At 41.2% G+C, this 19,243-nt stretch overlaps 1 protein-coding gene across 1 annotated transcript in view; it reads left to right on the forward strand.

Moving 5' to 3' along the window:
• The window catches only part of LAMA4 (laminin subunit alpha 4), a 100,180-nt gene that overhangs the window by 23,101 nt on the left and 57,836 nt on the right, over positions 1–19,243 (forward strand). The window contains exons 2-5 of the mRNA XM_065835805.2: positions 307–408; positions 9,650–9,774; positions 13,814–13,894; positions 18,789–19,003. Of these exons, the coding sequence (XP_065691877.2) occupies positions 307–408; positions 9,650–9,774; positions 13,814–13,894; positions 18,789–19,003 (523 nt within the window). The remainder of the gene's footprint in view (positions 1–306; positions 409–9,649; positions 9,775–13,813; positions 13,895–18,788; positions 19,004–19,243) is intronic.

The following is a 19,243-nucleotide window of genomic DNA, read 5'->3' on the forward strand; positions in this document are numbered from 1 at the left end:
AAAATGCCATAAGAATCTGCCAGCTCCTCACCCACAGGCAGGCACCCATTGCTGACCAGGAGCCAGACACAGGCAGGAAAGCTGACAGCTTAAATATTGTAAGGCAAAAAAGCAGCACTAGGGCAGAGAGTGAAAGAACAGACTCAAGTTCAGCAGCATGTGTGTGGTCTGTGATGATGGGGCTGTGCAGTATGCTCTGGGGAGACCTGATGGTTGTAATTCTTGCTTTCCTCTGCCTCTCAGCCAAACCTAACTCTCTGAATACTTATGCATAGGAAATACTTTATTTTTATTTTTTCGTTGCAGAGATGCCAAGAAGGATTTTACCTTACCAGCTCAGGAAAATGCTCTCCTTGCAACTGCAATGGTAATGCAAACAGATGTCTTGATGGATCTGGAACCTGTGTGGTAAGGAATTCTTGTCTTCTCTGCTGATCCCCCACTGAATAACAGTACTTTTTTTTTTTTTTTTTTTTTTTTAATGACATGAACCCTTTCACCTTCTTTCACTCTTGCATGAGGCTTGACATGAAGGAAGTATTTTCCAGGCAAACCCAAGAAACTACGGTCTGACTCTTCTATTAACACCAGTGTTCAATTTCAATACACAGCAAAAGCAGTACCACAGGAGCTTCTTGCTGAAGGGCAATTTTAAATACGGCCAAGATCAATACATTAATAAGATTATCCTGGCCAAATTTCATTCTCACTTACTTAAATAATCTCTGCAGATTCAGAACACTTCCTGCGTGCAGTATTTGTGAGAGTCAGTATGCTGGAGAAAATTTTTAGTCCATCAGAAATATGGATAGAGTTTTGTATACCCCTGGAGAAAAACGTATAAATTCAAACACATTTCATTCTCCCCTTTATGAATACAGTGCTGTATATCATGTAAACAATTTACAATGGTGAGTGACCCCTGTGAGTGTATATACATGTGTTACTCATAGTAATTCTGCTTCATGGCAGCCTCCTGCTGTGAAGGAACAACATGAGGAGGTTGAAATAATACACCAAGGGAAAAGTGTGTTGAACTCTGAGGTAGTATTACGATTTCCCACATGTTTGGTCTCACTCAGTATCAGCTCATACAGAAAGCTGTGACTTAGTATTAGCAGTTGATCACTTGTAGCTCCAGGGCAAAAATCAGTCCAATAAAATTAACCCTAATTACCAGTGGGCAATCAGAGCAGTAATACACTAAAAAAAAAAAAAAAAAAAAATGGTGGAAGTTAACAGTGTAATTTATTTGAAGCACATAGCAGGAGCTAGGCACAAGTGTACTCTTTACAGCCTTGAAAGCAGCAGTAGAGCCCAGAGCTCCTTGCTCTGCCATGTGTTACATTTGACAAGTCATAAATCTTTGCCTTCAGTTTGTCTCTTCATAAAATGGCCTGATAAAATTCTCATACTTTGCATCATTGCAGTCTCTGTCAAGTTATTTTCAGTTATACAAATACATAGAGCCATGTTCCATGGCATATTTCCCACCATTTTTATTCCTGTGGGAGGAAGACAGTGCATGTGACAGCTGTCATGGCTTCGCCAAGGTAGTGTGCTTAGGATTGGCTGGTTTCTGTAGAACACATAATGGCTTAGTGGTTTAATATTAAATTTTAGAAGTGGTTCTACCCTGCCAGCTCTTCTCCATCACATGCACAAGACTTTTGCTCATGGGATGATTGTCCCCTTACTGTCAACTCACAATGATGCCAAAGAGAAAGCACCCAATGGAAGACGTAGGAACAAGAGAGAGAGCTTGACAAATGTCTGTTTCTGGTGACTGGTGAACAGAGAGTTTTTGGAGTATATGAAGTAGTGAAGTGCTTATATTCTTAATTTTCAAACACAGCAGAAGACTTGTTTCCTGTCTTCTACAAAAATAAGGCCAATGTCAAGGGTTTGGGCAAAAAGAAAGGAAAAAAAAAAAAAAAAACCAACACATTACTGTATCAGCAGGAAATAATCTGAAATTTTATGTTCATTCCTGACTGGTGTTTCTCTGGGATACTAAACTCTCAGAATCATCCAGGTAGTAAAGGACAAATGGAAGAGCTAAACTCTAGTTTGAACTTGAGTTCAAATAAACCATTTGATGGCTTATCTGAATGATTTAAGAAGCCATTAAGCTCAGGTCATTTACCTCTGAATAAAGAGGAAGAGTGAAAAGGCTTAAGTGAAACAAGAGTGAAAAAGGAGAGGGAAACAACAGAAAGAAAAGGGGTTTTGAAGCTTTGATAGCACAAAACAGAACCAGAGATGCCCATGGGAACTGCAGTAATGCAACTTTCCTGAGCATCTGGAAATTTCCAGGAAAGATTGGATGCTTGATGAAATCAGTAAACTGCAAAATGTGACTGAGAAAGCCTTGCAGAAGAAACAATTAGAGAAATAAAAATATAACTTGAATTACAGCAGGAAGAAGCATGTTAGATGAATAAATGCAAGTAATTTGGGAAAAGGAGACTTGACGGTTGATAATGTTATTTCTATTAGAATCGGGGGACAAAGCAGCCTTCCCTAAGGACTATTCTGGAGACATACAGGAACGGATCTGGCCAAAGCCTGCTGGGCCTGAGGCTGGGGCAGAAAGGAGTACACACCCATATGAAGGGGAGTTCTTTAGAAGAACCGATGTTGCCCAAAGTTAATAGTTTCCATGGCTGCATGTTTATTCACACAACAGAATGATTTAAACATGAAAAAAAAAAAACATTTTCAAAGTTAACACTGCTATCTATGATGGAAAACAACATGAAAGTAATAATAATACTGTGTTCAGTGGTTAGATGATTTTTTACTAATTTCAATAGTAACTAAGCTATAAGAACCGAATAAATGAATGAGGTAGTATGAAAATGAAAAAGTACTTCAAAAGGGATGGAATATAAGGGTCAGACTCCATACGATGCTCTAAGACCATCATATTATGCAAATCTCCCAAATCAATTTGGCAAATGTAGTTCCCACAGCATACAAATTAATGGAATTTTCATTGGCCCCTGCCCTGAATTTGAAATCAAATAAAATTAAACCCCTACTAACAATACCTTAAAGTACACACATCTTTAATTTCTGCTGACATAAGTATCCATCTTAGGGTTCTGTTTCAAAACTTCTCTCAGCTTATTCATAGAGTGTATATCAAATCCACAAGTCTTTAAAAGCTTATTGAAGGACATAATCAATGAATCATCAATCTCATTAGCTAACAAGACTGAAGAAATTATTGCAGACAGAGGCTTACTTGCATAGACATCCACATAAAACAGGTGCAGAAATCAATCATGTGGTCCTGTGATTAAAACTGAAGAGCCACTCAGTTCATTTTGTTGGTATAGGAAATCACCCAAGTGTTAGAAGAGCAGCCAGCACAATGTAAGCTCCATTTATGACATAATACAAAAGAGATGGCAAATAGTGCTTCATTTCAAAGACATTATTCTTCATGATTATTCCAGACTTCAGACTTTTAATGTAATTTTCTCAGTCCTGGCTAAGGAAATCACTCAAGGGACCTTCTAGCTTTTGATTTTGAAAGCATGCATATATGTGATGTTAATTGGGTAAAACTGTAACAGCCAGCAGTGGCAGTCTGCAGACAGTGATGTGCATTTCTTCTGCATAAAGCTCATTGGGGTTTGCTGCTAATAAGTTATGAAGATATGAAGGGAATGTTTTTGCCTCCTTCACCACCCCTCATACCCTACCCCACCAGCAAACTGTAGCTGAGTTATTTCTTTATAGCATTTCTATTGACAGTTCAGCATTTGAAAAATCAGAAATGGGAGGGGGCTTCAAATGACTTGACAGCTGACCAGAATGTCACAGTGGCCATGATGGTCAACTCTGAACTGAGTGACATATGGAGGTAAAACAGTTTGTCTAAAGCAATGAGTCCTCATACCGTATACAAGTCATATAATGGGCAGGGCTTTATCATACTGAAAATTTGTTCACCTGCACTAGAGAAGGAGTTTGGCTGAGATGTACTGTGGCCCTGGCTCCAGAAGAACACAGTTAAGTGGATTGGAAGGTTGAAAGGATTTAAAAATTATGAAATTGGATATCCAGACAAAATTTTTGTTGGACTGAGTTATCAATGTCCTTTCTGAGGTTTCTACTATTAAGGGAGGTTAGATCTTCATAAATGCATGAAAATGAATAGAGCAGAGTGGCAAGTCTGGAGAGAGCATTATAGCAGAAGGTAAAGTGTAAATTTGTCAGTTCCTACCTAAAAATCTCTAAGTGTTTTGTTATCATCTCAGTACTGTATATTTGATCTGTATGTATATAAGGCATCCAAAGAGCACCCGAAAAATAAATAAATAAATAAATTGTTGCTTTTTGGAACAAGAAATACCAAAGGATCACAGCAGTGGGGAAGATAAAATCCCTGGTATCCTTTCGGCCTTTTATGGATTTTTTTTTTTTTACAATAGAGTGTATTGTGGTGTAAGTGATTTGTGTTTAAGCGTTGGGGTTTACAGCTGAGTGGAAAGGTTAGAACGGATTTGGCAGTTCTGCCCAGGAGGATATGTTCCACATGATTGCCAAGGCAGGTCTGGAGAATCGCCAGTGGATCTACAACCATCCATCAAGTATGAGCAAAAGACAGCAGGGAGCTAGCAAAACTCTCCAGCTTATTAGGTACTTCTGTCTTCACAGATACTTCTGGCTTCACAAAGAGCCTTGCAGCTTACAGATCACTGTTTCTTTCTGCAAAGATGGACCTTGGTGATACATGTCTGCAAAGCCAACCAGAAATATAACAGTTTGGTGCTAAAAAGCAGCTATTCTCCAGAGTGTTTTGGTATCCAGTAGTTGCCTAAAGCATTAGTGTTAAGTCTCAGTGCCTCAGATGTAGATAATCCCCTTCTTTTTGCCTATGTTTTAACTTAGTAGTAGTTGTCCTAACTGTTCTACAATCAAAAACTTGCAACAGTGACCTCAATACTCAACCTCTTCATTTCCCTTCCCTGTGTAGCCAGTATAAGAGGCATGTACGAAGTCAGGACAAGTCTGCGAGGAAAAGCTGCAGTTGCTCTCACGCCTGCACAGTCACATTTCCAACAGTTAGCTAAAACGAGTTATGGTTTGAGAAACCAGAGGGCCAGGTGGCTTTGGCAAGACGTCAGCTCCCACTTCACTCATTATCACAGGATAATTTCAACAAACAAAATCTTTGATATAGAGGCGGTATATTGACACAAACTGGATCAGGAAAGGAGTTTTGTTGCTATTCTCGTTTTTTAGGTTGACAGTTGTCTTTATTAAAAGTCGCTCAGTACTTAGTGGTTTTTTTAGTACTTAATCTTCTTCCAAAAGAAATTCTGAAAACTAACCCTGCATCTCATAGTGGCTGGAGAGAGAAAGCTTGAAATAATAAACCTCAAAGATGAAAAAGATAAACATGTACATCTCCTGCCTTTCAAGTCATTATGCTGAAGTACTCTTTTTGCTATTATTATTTTGTGACAGCAGTGAGTTCTGGCATGCTGGCATGGGCAATGGTATGAAGTTCTGTAACCTCAGATACGAAGGCATATTCCAAATTTGGTGGTCTAAATCTACACCCAAATATTATACCTCAGGCCAACATCCACTGGTTCAGCAACGAATACAGATGGATTGCACGTCAGTGTAGAAGAGTTCCCTCTCTTTACCTATATTTATCCTTGTGCAATCTTTCTGCATTAACAATTGCTGTAAGACTGTCAGAAGAACAAGAAATAAGGGGGGGAAAAATGAAACAAACGGCTCCTGCTGTATTGTAATAATGAGTGTTTTCAGCTGCAAACTTAGAGTAGTAGGACAAGCTAAGGCATTCTCTAACACAGGAAAATACACTCCAGCCACTCCCTCATCTGACAACCTGCTGCTGGTATACTGATGGATGAATTATCGTATGCTACGTCCTCATATAGAAGATCTTAGAAGCCTGGCTGCTATTATGTTTGATTACATTCTCTGAAGCTGTGTCCATGAGGAAGGGACACTTCTCCCTCGACTTTTGCTTTATGAAAATAAAGGTTGTATTAGCATGCCCATATGGAAAGAATTGAACTTAGAATTTTAACTTCCTGTACTTTGAAACATAGTTTAAAAAGAGCAGAGCACTATAAGGTCTAGTTGCAATATTCCTAGCTGCATTGTTCTACCTGTTTTCATGACGTTTACAATGTCTCACTCTGTTCTGTACAAAGACAGGCAGCAATTTTCTGCTAACCTTCAGTGTTTGTTGCCCTGAGATACATTTTCTACGGATTTCTATTTCAGTTTTCCTTGTTTTTCAAAGGATATCAAAGTAAAAACTTTATACTGAATTTCTTCATTTGAAAAAGTAGACACCTATATCAGTAAATGTTTCCGCAATTTTTAAATGCATTTGAAGAAACCACTAAGACAGGGAAGGTTGTGAACAACCATGTCTGATTTATGACATGAACCGTAAATTATGCCTTTCATTCTAAAGCATATATGAATGCTGGCACCAAAAATAGCACTTGCAACTCTTACAGCAAAGCACTTTTTAAAAATCCAATTTCACAAAAATTGCCATGAAAGGAATTCCACTTTTTTTCCTCATCATTACTTCTTTGTCAGAAGTGACCTGTTCAGAAATAGAACACTTTTCTCAAACTAGCAAAGCGGTGCTACTCAGCACTGAGAATCACCTGTGAGCTGCAGGGTGGGTGTCCTCCCTGCCTTCAGACATGTCTCACAGGCTTATTGCAGTCAGCAGTTCTATTGGAGATGCAAACTAATGGAACAAGAAATATAAAGACACTTTTTATCACTGTAAAAATATGATTCAAAATACCCGGAGGAGTTCCAGCTTGTGAAATAAGATAAAGTCACTTTTACATAATCACTAACCAGAGAAAAACTGCTCAAGTGCCTCAAGCACTCAGCTAACAGGGTCTTTGGGGTAAAAGGGCCTTTTAGCACTTCCCTTTGATTTAGAAGATGAAAAACACTGCAGATTTAAGGAGCAACATCAGCTCCCCTATTGCCCTGCTCTGTTCATCACAATAGTATCTGAGCTTTGGAAACCAATAACGAATTTATCCTGATAATACCCATGTGTTGTTTGGCAAGCTGAAGACAAGAGAGATGAAGTGAATTGCTCAGAGCAAAAAAGAAGACCATGATGAAGGCTACGACTGAATGTTACCCACCTGAGGCCTCCACCGGTGCTTCAGATAAAGAATTGCTCTTTTCCTTTGAGCGCTCAGTGCCCACTCTCTCACCTTTCTCTTGTGGTATAGTAAAAACGCTTCTTCATTGAATAATGACAAATGCAGACTATTTTTAAACATCTATTAGCGTTCCAGTGCCTTCTCGCTCACACCATGTTCCTTACAGTTAGTGCACTCTCACCAGAGAGGAGTGAGAGGTCTGGACATCTCCCTGGTGGCTGCTGCCACTCTGCCCTCCTGTGCTCTCAGTTTCTTTGCTCTCACCAAGTTTCTCTCCTCCTCCTCTTCCTCCTAATAAAGCTTATGCATTCTCTCATTTTAGAACCTTTTAGTTAAAATAACCTGTTTTTCTGTATTCTAAATACTACAGTCTGTACAGCAATTATTGCCATGAAAAAACACCTTTAGCACTACAACTATTGGTGTTTAATCTATTTAAAGATCCATGGAAAAATAAGTTGACTTTTTTCCTTTCCTCATCATATGCTACCTGCTGTAGTATTCTCTAGCCAATTTACAGCCTTGTAGAAATAAATAGTTGCTGTGCAATGGGTTCTTGTCGAGGCTTTTGATTGCAGTGTGACAATAAAACCCTGGTAGATGTATTGCTAACCCCCTCTACCCCTTCTCCCCCCATCTGCGCCTCCCTCTCCCCCCCTTCCCACTAAGGACAGTCGATTGGGAGGGAAAGAAGGACAGAGAGAAGAGAGTTGGAAAAATTAAAAATGTTTTACTAATGCTACTGATAAGAATAGAGAAGATAATACAAAATATACAAAACCAATCTTGAAAGTCCCAGCAACTGCAGAGCCAGCACCTGAAGTCCTGGATTGGACTCTGCAGCCAGCCAAAGCTGGATTTAGTCTCTCACTAGGCCTCAGTTCACAGGGACGACTAGCAAGGTCCTCTCCATAAGGAAAAAGGACAAGATCCCCGTGATCTCCCACTTTTATATGAAGTATTCACATGAATGGGATGTTATACTCAGTTGGTCAGTTCCTTGGTCACCTGTTTCTCGTTGCTCCTCTCATGAGATGTCCATCCATTCTTATCAAAAACCTTGCATTCCATTGCTATGTTTACCAAAACATGTATCTGGTTTTCCTTGAAAATCCAGCTAATATGAAGGCTTTAGCTGACAGGCAAATTCACAAACAGAAACTTGTTTTTTAACAAAACCAGGACAGTTCTATATGACTATAAAACATGCAGCAAGATGAGTAAAGTCTTCTAGAATTAAAAAGGGTCTAAGCTAAACTGATGAGTCCTAACTAGGGGATTTAGTGGGATTCAAATGAGGAAAACTGGTTAAAAATAATCAGATGTCCTTTCACAAGGTTGGATGCCATTTACTAAAATGACACTTTTCAATGTAGATTGATAATATCTGGACACATTTATGAAAACAACAGTGTTGCCAGGACAAAGTTCGGCCACTAAAGTTACAGTGTTCACATACGAACTTCATTTAGCAATGCCTGTGCCAGTAAAACTTGACTGTTTTCATTAAATGTCTTCCCTAATCACATTTCTCTCCCTTCGTACTCTTTTCTTCAAAGACTACACCATGGTTGGAATAGAAAGTGAGTTTCAAATCTACAGGGACTGGCTCAGATTAAAAATCGGTGAGCTGAGCACACCCACCCCCAGGCTGGTGATGCTGAAGCAGATCAGATCACAGAGGCCAAGGTGCCCCTTGCCCCATGCTGGGAAGCTCCCTCCCGCTGCGAGTTCCGCCTGATATCCCACAGCCAGCTTCCCTGCTATTCCCAGGAATGCCAGCTGCTGACAGCATGGTGAATTCTGTGATGGGATTAAATGACTACTGGAGATTTAGGGCACCATGGTCATTTTCTAGCACCTGTGTGTGGTGATAACACAACCCTTTGTGCTGTAACTCTTTTAATCTCAGGAGAAAAACATCAGTCTCCGATGTATGTGCCACCATTTGCCTGCAGATTCCCCCAGTGCTGTTTTCCAGCCATCAAGTCCAGGAAGCAGCCTCGCTGAAACCTGTATCTAGGTTGAAATCTGTTGATAGTATTTACCAGCAGATATTTTTCATCTCGTTGCAGTCTCAGTAAAAGGGAATTTTTCTTCCTGGCCCATGCAATTCAAAACAGAGCTGTCCGCTACACCTGAGCACCCCTGACATCTCTGATGACAGGCAGTACTGCTTCTGTTCCAGCACCTGGCAGGCACATATGTCTGTTTTGTCCTGTACCTCACCTTGCCAAAACTTGCTGGCTGGCCAGTGTGTTCATTTATAGCATTGTTATTCGTAGTGGTGCTAGTTGGTTTGGCTTCATCTATCAATGCCTTCAAGGGTCAGTGTCTGGCATCAGCATATATTCTGCTTGGTCGGATCTTCAGCTAAATGATTTCTTTATGAATTAGGCAGCACCTCTGTTTAACTTTCACCACTATCTCTTTTTCCACTTAAGGACTGCCAGAGAAACACAACAGGAGAGCACTGCGAGCAATGTCCAGATGGCTTCATTGGTGACATTGTCGGAGGAGTGCCCACGTTCTGCCAGCCCTGCCCCTGCCCCCTGCCAGCGCTTGCCAAGTACGTACAGTCCTTGCTTCTCTTTGATTTGGGCTGGCTTTGGACCTTTCCAAGGTGGGGTCAGCATCCCTCCCTGGATGCAGGAGACAAACGCTGCTACCCTTGTCAGTCACAGGGAAATGAGGACTACCAGCTGCTCACATTTATAACCACAGGAAACAGTATCTCATTTAGAAGGTGTAGAATATCCTTAAGCACTCATATCAGTTCATATCAGTATTTGACTAAATACAAGTTCACCCTGTTTTACATAGGAAAGAGATTATTCAGCTGTCTAGTTACTTTTAAGAATCCCTTAAAGATGAATTCCCAAGAACAGTGGCATTAGGGATATATGTGGCTGAGACAGACAGAAAGATCAATCCATGACCTCTGGAAGGTAAAACCAACCACAAAAAGCATATCCTGGTAGTCTCCTGAGGAAACAGCAGCTGGATCTGGTTAGTACAGGAACAGTTAAAACCAAAGGGCTGGAGGACACTGTGACAGGTACAGTGCCCTTCAGCTGATTCCTAGATACCTTCGAGTAAGAAACTCTGAAGCCTGAAAGAAAACCAAGACCAAGCCAAAGAGCTCCAGCTGCTACCCACTTAGTGCCTTCAGAAGAAATAAATAATTACAAATCATGACCGGCTGCTAGAAACTGCTAGCAGTACATCAGAAATACAGATGGAAGAAATTATCTGCTTCATCTTGCTTCAGGTCCCTGCCCTAAAACAGAGGCATCTATGCAAATCCCACTATAGAGCACAGAGGAGATGCTAGTAAATACTTGCCAATGGGATAAAACTATTTTTTAGCAAGATATCTACTCCCCTTTTGTTGTTTCCCATTTCACTTTCAGCAGGGCTTCTCAGCAAAGGGGAATTTCCTCACTGTATTTGTTTTCTGTTGCTAAAGGATTACTCAAACAGCCTTAAGGTGGGATGAGCCACATTTTGTTCAGCTGCTCAGCAGCAAAAACTCAAAATGGCAATGGAGCAAAATCTCTCCAGCCAAACTCCCACAGATCATGTCTTGGCTTTCTCATTGAGCTGTAGACATGAGAGGAGGGCCATTGGGTGGAGAACAACTATTGTTGAAAAACTGCAGCTTTGCCTGCATTCCAGAAAAATCCTCCAGAGACAGGGGTAGAACCTGGCTTTGCTCACATGTGAAAAGGTTTAGGAATCAAGTGAGCTCACAAATGAAGCAAACTGCTTCCTCCAGTTTCAGTAGCATCTGTAATGTGTAAAAGTAGAAATATAACAGTTGGAAGCAGTGCTTTTTCCTTTACAAATGAAAGTGAAGGGTTTTTTAACCTGTCAGGCATGGAGCAGGCACTTTGGTGTAAGAAGCAGCTCTCTCAACCACAGCCTGGCTTGCACACACCCAGGGCGCTACCACACAAGACCCAGTCTCTGCTATGCACAGTTAGCCAAGCAAGGTCTAGTCTGTCCTCCCTGCAGAGTGATTTGACCAAGCATGGCTGGGTCTGCATTCACCCAGCCCTCTGCCCAGCCCTACAGCCCACCAGGCTCTGCAGCAGTGTCCCCCCTGAGAGCAAGGACCCGGTCACCCTACCAGTCCAGGAGAGCTTGGTGTGGTGGGACCAACAGGGACCTGAGCTCCTGAGATGCAGGCTGTGTCTGCCAGTGCTATTGGAGATGGGCACAGGGGCCGAAGAGCGTTTCCCACCTCGACATGTTCCATAGCCCTTCTGCTAGGGACACACACCTCTGCCATTCCAGACCACCAGAGCTAAGAAAGCCCTGAACCCAGAAGGACGGCAGCATTGGCTCTGGAAGAGAGAAAAGTTGCAAGGAACCTGAAGGCAGTCACCCTTCAGCTAATTCCCAGATACCTTTGAGAAAGAAACTCTGAAGCTTACATAAAACCAAGACCAAGCATTAGTAGTGATAGAGGAGTTGGACTTGACAATCTTTGTGGGCCCCTTCCATCTCAGGATGTTCGATGTTCTATGATATGTTATCCACTTAAAACTGCATCAGTAAAAATCCACTTCAGTTTTTCAGTCTTCTCTTAGGAAAGTCCTGAAGGTAACAGTTAAAGGGACATCCAGTCCAAATTTGCCTTATATCCCTATTTAAATAACATCCAGGAATTGCCTGTTCAGCTTCTTGCGTGAGAGAGATCTGACCATAGCAATAGCCTTCAGCTGGGGCTGGAACACACAAATAATAATGATTGAGCAACATTCAGCTTTGCATAGCTAAATTCAAAGAACAGGCGTTCTTTTTTTTGAATTGTTTTTCCTCCTTTAATCCTATTCCATTTATATTAAGGCAAAATAGTAACTACCAGAAAGCAGAGAAACATTAAAAGCCTTAAAGAACATCCAGAAGATGTTGGTTTGTACTCTGTTTTACTTTGGAAATAGCCAGTAAATTTATAATAGCTAGACAAAGTGACCAAATCTGCAAACTGACAGACTCATCAGAGAGATACATATTTTTTCTTAGTATTCATTTGTGTACTTCCAGATTTTCTGGCCAGACTATCTTCTTATCTGCTATCCTGGGAACTTTTGGAATAACTTTTGGACATTACACATGAAGTGTAATGTCATTTCTTTGGAATAAAAAAAGGAGGGAGATTGCTTCACAATCCAGCAGATGTTACCTCTTTTCAAACCTGAGGAATTTTATGGACTTTTTTCCCTTAAAAGATCACAAAAAATATAAAACCTCAGGAAGATTTCAGTCTCGTTTCATAACTTAAATCCACAATGAGGTTTTTTCAACTATATGAAGGAATTAGCCTCTGTAAAAGAAGAGGAAGGCTGCCAAACCGTCATGATTTTCTCTATATGTTCTCAAAAAAATGCTTTACTGAAGTTAATTTGTGAATTCTGTGACAAGAATCTAATTTTCTGTTCTCTCTGGTTATATGAAATATTTTGAGACAGTTGCAGATTTATTTGAACTTGGTTGTCTCACCAGCTGGTGGGAACTGAAATTATGGAGAAATTCTTGTCACCTTTGAATACAGCTTGTTCCTGGAAAAAGGAGCACACGGATTGTGCTCTTTCCTATTGCTCTGAGTCTTTGGTCCTCTGTGCAAAAACCTGGCCACAGCTGCCCAGCACCATATGACTCAGGACCTGCGTTTTAGCAGCCACAGACCTTCATCTGCCAACTGCTGCCACTCAGTACCCTGGCTGTGCTCCAGTGCTGGCAGGAATTCCCTGACACGTACTGCAGACTAACTGGAAACATCTTCAGGACTGTATGTCTTTTTCCTGCAAATGTATTTAAGCCATGTCCATCACTGTGTTCGAAGCGTATACAATTTGCACTTTCCACATCTGGCTGCTGATGTTCCTTGGGTCTCATATTTAATTATACATTTGTTAAATCCTGAGAACATAAGAAGAAAATGAATCCATGATCTAGAATTACAGCAGTGCAAACTTCATCCTAAGTCGTTACTGCAAACAGTATCACTACTTGTCATGTTGGTCTTGGAAGAAACACAAGACACTTTCCAGTTTACTCAGAGAGACAGTAGAGCAGCCTCAGTTGTTGTAAATGAGGATGGCATCACTGAGGTCAGGTGTCACCATTTGGTATTTCCAGACTGGCTTTGAGGAGAACGGTAGGATTTGCACAGGAAACTGCTGCACCCATTCGAGAATCTAAATTCATGAGGTGCTCACTGGAGTGTCATTCATGAGCAATATTTCACCTCTTAGAATAAGAGACAGGAAGCAATTAGATTCTCACGACATACACATTTATCCTAAGTCCCTTATCCAAAACGTGTGTATCAAAATTTGCAGAAAAGAACTTATATATGTATCTGCATTTATATAGCTCCATAGTTCTGTACACTAGCTAGTGCTTTCTACACTAATTAAAAAAACTAAAGAAGGGGTATAATGTGAATTACATACAGAGCTTAAGAATACCTATTCAGAAATGAGCAACCAAGAGCCAGAGCTCACACTGACAGCAAATGCCCATAACGTAATTAAGAAATACTCCCAAGTGTTTGCTGTTGCCTGCTATTCTAACTATTTGTTCTAATGAAATTCCAGCTTTGCAGTCTCCTGTTACAGAAAAAGTGGAAGCGTGCGCTGTGTCTGTAAGGAAAACTATGCAGGACCCAACTGTGAAAGGTAAGAAACTGATAGGATGACTTACTGGTCAACACTATCAAAGTCCAGAAGTGTCTGAGTAAATTTTCCCATATGGTGGGGGGGACCCTGTGCATGTGTTTTCACCAGGTTGAATAATGTCTGTTAAACAATCTCATTCACTTCCTACTAAAAGCCCTAAGAACTTACTGTGGAGACATGTCAGGGTAAGACCGACACATACATCTGATGTATTTTGAACAAGTCCTTGCACTTTTTGTACCTTCATGTGGTGATCTTTTCGAAAAGAAAAACAATTTACGAATCAAAATACAGAACACAAATCAGAAACAGCAGCTGAAGTGAAAAATAACCATCACACAGATGATTCTTACAATTCTCTACTCTAAAACATATAGCAAGTTTCTAACAAATACATTTTTCAAAGGCAAAGGAGAAAATGCATTATCTAATAAAATTCTTAATGAGCAGAGGCAGGTTTTTTAGTTAAATTTTAAATGTACTTCACAGACATAGTTCAATAAAGTGAAGCGAATAACCATAGGCCACTGTTACTTTTCAGCTTTCCCTTATACCCATAAACAATTTTCAGTAAATATCTTCTAAATAAAAAGTACACAAATAAATGGAGCTATACAGCAGAAATATAACTTACTCTCCTACTTCACAAAGACCATCTTACTTGCTGTGATGATGTTTCAATGAATGTCAGAGGCCTGATCATAATTCAGAAATTCTCCTTAAGCAGCCAACCAATTAAAACAGCTCTAACACAATGACTGAGGGGTATAGGATGTCTCAGGCACCGGCTTCCTGAATACCTCATTTTGTTTTTACTTAAAGCCCCTGAAATATTTAAGACTTCAGTCCACACTCATTAATGGGCAAGTCTTGCTTTCACATGATATTTAACTATCAGAGAAGGGAGAGAGGGGATGCTTGAAATGCAAAGAGAAATCAATAAGAAATAGGTAAGACGGAAAAAAGATTGAAGGCTTTTGCCCTTACGGATCGTACAAAAACATCAGCGAATTACCTCTGCATCACTAACATGGTGACAGCAATAGTGAAAGACCTTTAGACAGATGGCACAAAAACTAAAAAAAAAAAAAGCCCCACTCTTGTTTCCAGGCCTATGGCTGTAATCTTTTGTTCTTCCAAAATGTCAGATTTATACACAAAGGATAATACAGACAATTAAAAGGTCAGTGAGGTTTCTTAACGGTTATTAAAATGTCAACCTAGCCTACAAGCAATTCAAAACCTACGGAATTAATAGCAGATGCACAGTAACAGCAGAAAATAGCATCGGCTTTGTTTTCTAATAGCCACTACCCAGCCTGACACAGTGCATCTGTCTCGAGGAAGGCAAAGCTGCGTAGATGGGTTAGAAAAAGCTACAGAAAGAAATCAGTTTGTCCTGGTCGCTGTGTTAAGTCCTTGACTAACTGCTGGGGTAAGTGGCAAGCAGTGGCAAATGGGGCTTTCCTTCTGGTAGGCTCATGATTCTACTCCCATTTGTGTCAGAAATGATGAAAAATATTTTGAAGCACCACCACTGCTCCCTGCTCCCTCTGGCAGCCATCGTGCCATCAACCTGCTGGCAGGAGGACTGGGGGATCCTGAACAAGAAGGAGCATTGTCCCTGTCCCTCCTTGCAGCCCAAATAGCATCTCCTGCCCCAAGGAGGGGAAGGCTACATCCTGCTCACTGCCCTGCCTCCTAGCTCTCTGCAGTGGTGGGTGACGGGTGCTCAGGACACCCCTCCATGGGCAGCCCGTGGGATCCCCAGAGCAGCAGACCAGGAGGAAATCTGCTACATTTCCTCTGGCATTCATGTGGGAGGCTTTCTTATGCTTCTCCGGAGGCTTGGTACAAACTGATCCTGTTTATGTTTGCCAGCAAATGGTGTTGTGAAATCACGGAGGCCTTTGCTAGGCACTGGGAAATCCAGCTGCCCAATTCGAAATTTAGGAATGAATCATTTTGCTCCTGGACTCCAGCAATAAAGCATTAAGGTGGCTGCGGATGAAATCCAGGTTTTGATAGTGTCCAAAACGAAAAGTGAAGAAATTGTAGTTTAGTGTCCAAAGTAAATAGAGGCAAAAGGTTCTTTTGGCATTGCCAGGGAAGAGGAAGTTAATTTCTTACTCACCAATAATTACAGGAAGCAAACATGGCTGTAAAATGAAACAAAGACAACTTAGCAGCTTTATTACAGGAGAGGAAATATTCTCTGTTAGCAACAAAGAGCCATTTATTGATACAACAGAGGAAAAGAGATTTACTGCAGACCTTTGCTTTTCCATGCTGTAAAGCAGAGAGATGGAACAGGACATTTCCATGCAGCCGTCTCTGCTCTGCTCACCTGCTACCAGCTATTCAATAGAGGCCAAGTGCAGTTCAGCCCTATGAGATGCACTGAGTGGCAAAGGGAAAGGGAAAGTGAAGGTGACATGTTTATTTTTAGCTCTAAAAGTTTATATTTGTTTTAGACAGCCACTCCAGATGAGGAGAAATGGCTAATAAAAGTGAGTCAGATGGCCATAAAAAGCAGCACTTACAACATATATCTGTGAAGATGTGAGAATTGCCCACCATGTTTCTGGCAAGTGAATTGAATGGTGTATTTCAGAAAAAAAAAAAATTACCTTACCCTGATGAGAGGGCAAAAGTTTCAGGCCTGATGGGAATAGTACACAGTCCTTGGTAGATACTGGCTAAAAGCCACTTTAGACAGATGACCATTTGGAAAATGTCTAACTACAGAAAATTGAAAAGAAACTCTGCAAGATTTTGAGAGTCCAGAATATATTATTTTTATTTATTTTTTTTTAACTCAAAAAGGTTTTTTTCTTGTTCAAACTCCATAGACATACTGAAATTTTAAAATTTGGAAAAATACTACATTCTCAGATTGGTTGAAATATTAGAAAAGTATGGCAAGAATTTCGGTATGACTAAATAGTAGCATTAACCATCACTGCCTTCTCTAACTCCCATGAGAATGCAGAACAACCCCGCCAAAGTCAGCTAAATCACACCGGTATGCTCCATGTAGCATTTGCAGTTCCTTGAGGGGTGCACAGAACTCCAGGTAGCACTTTTATTCTTTACATCTGGGTCACCCAAGTGATAACATCTGTACCAAATATCCTGGCAGTGCTGCAAAGAGACAAGAAGTGTCTTTGCCATTGGCAAAAGCAGTATTTGAGGCAGCCAAGTGGTTTATATTAAGATGCTTAAAATTTTATGTGTTTTTACTGTGGGGGTTCAGGACTGGAACACGAACAAAGCACCACTGAGGAAATTACATTCTTTATTAAAAAAAAAAAAAAATAGCAAATGTAGGAACAGATCAAAACTGGAAGGTCTTATCAGATCTCCCACATATTCATTGTTCAGACATAGCAGAATCTGGATTTGACCGTGTTCAGATTTCAGGAGACAACTGACCTCAGTTCAGGTCTCCAGCCAGAACCTGGGAAAATTTAATTAGACCACCTGACAGTTCATCCTCCCTACCGACAAGCAGCATAACAAACAGTGTCTTAAAACAGGACTTTATGGATGGGAGAAAAGACAAGGACGATAGGGTGATAAAACAGGGTGAAATACAACAACTGCTCTGTACCTAAATCACTGAAACAACTATTCAATCCTCTGATTTCTTCAGTCAGCAGTTGCCATGCCAGCTAGTTATCAACTGCCCTGCAGTAATTCTTCATTCCCAGTTTGGGGGTATGAGTCCCTCATCTCTGTGCCCCAGGCTGTTGGATCATGGACCCTCCTGACACCCTGCAGTGACACGGGGAGTGGTGTGGGTTGCCCTGTCCTGCCAGCTGACCCCACCAGTCCATCAGCAGCTGCTCTGTGCTGCTCCAGCCACCAGCTCCTCCAGCGATGCTTTGCTCAAGGATTTGCTCCTGCGAGGTTCTCCATGTCCAATCTGGTGCTGGGTCTGTTCACCTCACTGGTTGTTTTGCATAGGATTAAGCACATTCCCTGCTATCAGCAGAAAGTCCTTTAACTGAAACTCTCTCTTTCCAAATGACACCGGATCTGTTACCTTTTGCCTTAGCTCAGGGTCACCAGTCAGACAGGAAGGTTAGGTATTGCTGGTTTGCCTAGACTTTCAAAAACCACCACAGTTTCAACATTTTAAGATGTAGCAAGTTTTCCACAGAAATGCTTCCCAGATGTGACAAGACATGAAAAGCAACTTGGAACCATTTTGGGCCTCCCGTGGAGTTCCTGTTACCCACCTGCCTCTCACCCTCTGCAAAACAAGAGAAACCCCCTCCCTTCTGGGGCTGCTCTCAACCTTCTGCCTTCAGCCAGCAGGTTAACATCAAACAGTCTGAAAAACGGAGGCTGTTTCAGTGCCTGTTTTGTTTTGCCGCACCACAGAAGTATTTATACAAACCTTTTCTGGTCAGTATTTTGTTATATGCATTATTATGAAAATAAGGTCTGAGCTTCCTCTGAATTTCACCATCATGAAATGCAGCTTCTTACCCCAGTTTCCTACGTAACACAGTATAGCTAGTGAGATCCAAAGCTGAAAGAGACCAAAATAGACACTAGAGCTGCCCCTCTGCCAAGATCATTCTGTCACAGATTTTAAAATGATGAGGGGAAAAACAAAATTACTGCTAAAGACGCCAAAAAAGTAATGCAAACTGGTGTGATTGAGATACCAGAAATGTTCAAGAGGGAAAAACATATAACTGTACAGACTGAGATTAGAGCACAAACAGCCTCTGCAGGAATACAGCTCCTAATTTGCCTTCTGTCCATTAGCAACTGCAGACCATCATCAATTCCTGGTGACATAAATAAGGTCAGAGAAAAAAATGGTACAGCAGATGGGAATGCCATTGCTCATCATCACTGGGTTTGCTCTTCCTTTCAGGTGTGCCCCCGGTTACTATGGGAACCCATTGCTAATTGGAAGCACTTGTAAAAAATGCGACTGCAGTGGCAACTCAGACCCAAACCTGATTTTTGAAGACTGTGATGAAGTGACTGGTCAGTGTCGCAACTGCCTGCGCAACACCACCGGGTTCAAGTGCGAACGATGTGCTCCGGGTTACTATGGGGATGCCAGAGTCGCTAAAAACTGTACAGGTATTGTCTTTACTTTGGTACAGTAGAGCCAAGCAAAATGCAGCACAGCATGGTCTACGGATGACCTCACGGAGATCACAGATGCCTGAATCAGTTGTCAGACACTTGTGGCCCTAGGAGGCAGGGGATGCTCCTGGCTGCTGAGGTGGTAGAATAAGTTGGATAACTATTTGGCTGAATCATTCCAGGCACTCGAATCATAGAATTATAAAACGTCCTGAGTTGGAAGAGACCCACAAG

Source organism: Patagioenas fasciata, chromosome 3 (assembly GCF_037038585.1).
Source record: "Patagioenas fasciata isolate bPatFas1 chromosome 3, bPatFas1.hap1, whole genome shotgun sequence".
Classification (NCBI taxonomy): Eukaryota; Metazoa; Chordata; class Aves; order Columbiformes; family Columbidae; genus Patagioenas; species Patagioenas fasciata.